Source organism: Leptonychotes weddellii, unplaced genomic scaffold (genome assembly GCF_054177405.1).
Source record: "Leptonychotes weddellii isolate Sample4059 unplaced genomic scaffold, ASM5417740v2 HiC_scaffold_6978, whole genome shotgun sequence".
Classification (NCBI taxonomy): domain Eukaryota; kingdom Metazoa; phylum Chordata; class Mammalia; order Carnivora; family Phocidae; genus Leptonychotes; species Leptonychotes weddellii.
The window spans coordinates 3,918-7,253 of record NW_028039255.1 but is presented as its reverse complement, the minus strand read 5'-3'; the positions used below and the strand labels follow the sequence as shown (position 1 = coordinate 7,253).

Genomic DNA, 3,336 nt, shown 5'->3' with positions numbered 1-3,336 from the left:
ATCTGTATTTTTGGAGTAAACACAGTCAAGAGCCTGAATGTGGGAAATAAAAAGCTCTGGAATGTGGCAGTGGGAAGATGGGCACCTTCCCAATCTCTTACCAGAGCAGGGACAATCTGACTATCTCTGCATCCCTCAACCTGCCACTGCCTCACAGCCCTTCCCTTTGCTTAGGTCTTCAAAATCATCATTAATAATAGCCATTAAAGGGCGCCTGGGTGGCTCAGTTGGTTAAGCGACTGCCTTCGGCTCAGGTCATGGTCCTGGAGTCCCGGGATCGAGTCCCGCATCGGGCTCCCTGCTCGGCAGGGAGTCTGCTTCTCCCTCTGACCCTCCTCCCTCTCATTCTCTCTCTCTCAAATAAATAAATAAATAAATCTTAAAAAAAAAATAATAGCCATTAAATTTTAGCAGATGACTTCAGTTGTCAGCAAATTCTTTTCTATATATAATGAATGTTAATCATAATAGAATAAAATATAAATGTTTATTAATAAATCTTAAAATTTGCTCCAGAAGGGGGGAATTGGTGGGTTATTTATATAAAATGACCAAGAGCTGACAACTGGATTTCTCCTGGATCATTTTCAAAACACCATTTGTGTTCAAGAAGGTTCTCTGCCCCCCACAAAGCCTCCCTCCTTTTTTTTTTTTTTTACAAAATTTTAAAACAATCTAGAATGTTCTAAAATGAAGTTCTGTGGAGCCCAGAGAAAATATTTTCTGTGTGGTGCAGAACATAAAAAATGAGTTTTCTTTTTACTTCTCCAGGTTGAAGCATGTCTTTTAAAAATGAAATTTCATAATTTTGTTTTTTAAACAATACTGATTGTTAAAAAAACAATAAAGAGAAATTTTTAGGAAGCAGATACACAGCCAGGGAGAAGAGGAGAAAAAACTGAAAAGACCAAGCCAATGCGAAGGCCTTGGGGAGAGGAGGAGGGTGATATGCACACCCTCCCCGGTAACCAGAGAAAGGTAAACCCTAACCATAAGGCGGTAAGGCCCCTTGTGGGCCCTCAGATTGAAGAGAACAGAGCTGAGGGACAAGACGGTGCGCGCTGTGGCCCAGCGCACAGACAAGCGGAGGGGGAGTTGGTGCGTGCAGAAGTGGGAGGCAGGGTCCAGTAGAACTCCCCGCCCCCCGAGGGAGTGGAGTGGGAGGGGAGAGAGCTCCTTGGTGACGCGGGGCCCTCACGTGACCTGGAGCTGCAGAGCAACGTAGTCTTCCGTGCAGTCGTCAGTCCCGCTTCTGGGTACCGGCTCCCCGCTGTCCTGCGGCTGGCGGGCTGGCAACGGGTGCGAGGAAAGCAGAGCAGGTAAGGGTTCCCGGGCCCGCGCGCGAGGCCAGGGCGGCAGCGGTCCGCCTACTCCCAAAGCCGGCGCAGGGGATCAGCGCAGTGGCATTCTTGGGAACATCGGTAGTGGCCCCCTGGGGTAGGGGTGCTGGGACGGCCGGGAGGGCAGCAAAGCAACCAAGAGCAATTGGAAATCACCCGAGTTCCTACCGGAGAATGGTGAATCTCCGGGGCGGGGTGGGGGGAGGCTATGGGTGAGGGCGGGAGATGCGGATGAGGGGCGGCCAGGGGTGGCCGGAACCCAGAAGGGACCAGGTGTTGGCGGGTCGGCGCCAAGCGCTTCGCAACAGCCCCTGTTCCCTCCACGCCGGCCTTCTGCAGGTCTGCGGGTCTAGGTGTCAAGTGTCGCGGCGGCGCACTCACGGCGAGAATTGGGAGAAGGAGGAGACAGCAAGGATAGGCCCAGGTCGGTGCTGCGGTCAGTGTGGGGGGCGCGTGCAGAGCCCAGTTTGAGACCCCCTTCCAACTATCCCATTACTCGTCCCCCGTCCTCCATTTTGGTGACTGCGGAAGCCTGGGGATGGATCTGTAGGAAAATGGTGGGTTTGTGGGGGGAGGTAGGACAGAGAAGTGGTGGTGGGGGGTCCGGACTTGGAGGCCCCCTAGAGGACGCACAAAGCTTTTCAGGTAGGAAAATGAAATTTTAAAAACCGTTGATATCCAGGGCTTTGAAAGAGGAGTAGTAAGGCCTCTGTCCTCGGTGCTGACCTGTCCACCAAAAACTCAGCCCCTTCTTTTGTCTTTTGTCTCCTAGGAGCAATGGCGTCCAAAGAGGAGCACGCAGTAAAAAATCTCAACATGGAAAATACCGACCAGGAAAATGAAAAAAAAGATGAAAAGGAGCAAGTTGCTAATAAAGGAGAGCCCTTGGCCCTCCCTTTGGAAACTGGTGAATATTGTGTGCCTAGAGTAAATCGTAGGCGGTTCCGTGTTAGGCAGCCCATCCAGCAGTATAGATGGGATGTGATTCAGAGGCTTGAAGAGCCGGGAAGGATGAGAGAAGAGAATGTGGAAAGGATTGGGGAGGAGATGAGACAACTCATGCAAAAGCTGAAGGAAAAGCAGTTCAGTCATAGTTTGAGGGCAGTTAGCACTGACCCCCCTCACCATGACCATCGTGATGAGTTTTGCCTTATGCCTTGAATCCTGGTGTTTTCTCTGAAGTTAATAGGGAGACACCTGCTTTCTAAACTTATGTGTTCATGATATAGCTTTGTTGTAAACCTTTTGATGTAACTCATTTCTAATATGTCTATTATTACTTCGAGTTGAATGTGTTTTTGATCCAATCTGTAAGATTTTGTTAGCAGGAGAACTTTACCTATTGCATGGAAAGATGGTCATTATATTGTGAAACCAATAAAGCAGTCTAAAAAAAGCAACCTCTGTATTTTTATTTCAAATCTTATATTTATGTATTTAGTACATGCAGTGAAAAATGCTGAAATTAAATATACCAAAGGATTAATATAGGGACTCATTTCTGTGAAATGAGTTGATGTGTTTTCTTTCATATTTTCTGTAGTTTTAGAAGAAATGGAAACTATTTTTAATGACCTTGTGAAAGTAGAAGGGTCACTTCATAAATACTTGGTATGAAATTTGGATATTTTAGCCAGATGAATAAACCCAGTAATTCTTTATAAAGTGAGGACGAGGACTGTACATGACTGTGAAATAAGATCAGGTGTGTGTGAATTATGTTTACCTATTTTTGCCCTCATCCCCACCTACTAAGCAGGACCCCCTATCCTCAGATTTTCCCTTCAGATATTTAGCAGAGTTTCCAAAGATAGGTCTCACCAGTCCAGCATCCCTCTGCTGGTCAAGCTGAATTCTGCCTGGCAAGAAGTAGGCCCTTAACAAAATACGATTAATAATGATTGAGACAGGAGCTCTGAGTTCTTGTCTCAGTTCAGTCCCTGAATAAAATAAACTTGGATATGCTGTTTCACTTCTCTAGAAGAGATTACTGGCA

The 3,336-nt window shown here is 47.0% G+C and overlaps 1 protein-coding gene across 2 annotated transcripts; it reads left to right on the top strand.

Moving 5' to 3' along the window:
- Positions 1-1,181: 1,181 nt before the first annotated feature.
- LOC102739595 (protein BEX1) lies at positions 1,182-2,740 on the top strand. Of its 2 annotated transcripts, XM_006736612.3 has the most exons (3): positions 1,184-1,319; positions 1,680-1,764; positions 2,113-2,740. In XM_006736612.3, exon 3 carries the CDS (start codon positions 2,118-2,120, stop codon positions 2,499-2,501), a length of 384 nt encoding a protein of 127 aa, XP_006736675.1. In that variant the 5' UTR covers positions 1,184-1,319; positions 1,680-1,764; positions 2,113-2,117; the 3' UTR covers positions 2,502-2,740. The 2 variants fall into 2 exon arrangements, with proteins under 2 accessions (XP_006736676.1, XP_006736675.1); XM_006736613.3 differs by lacking the exon at positions 1,680-1,764 and having other exon boundaries at positions 1,182-1,319.
- Positions 2,741-3,336: the final 596 nt, after the last annotated feature.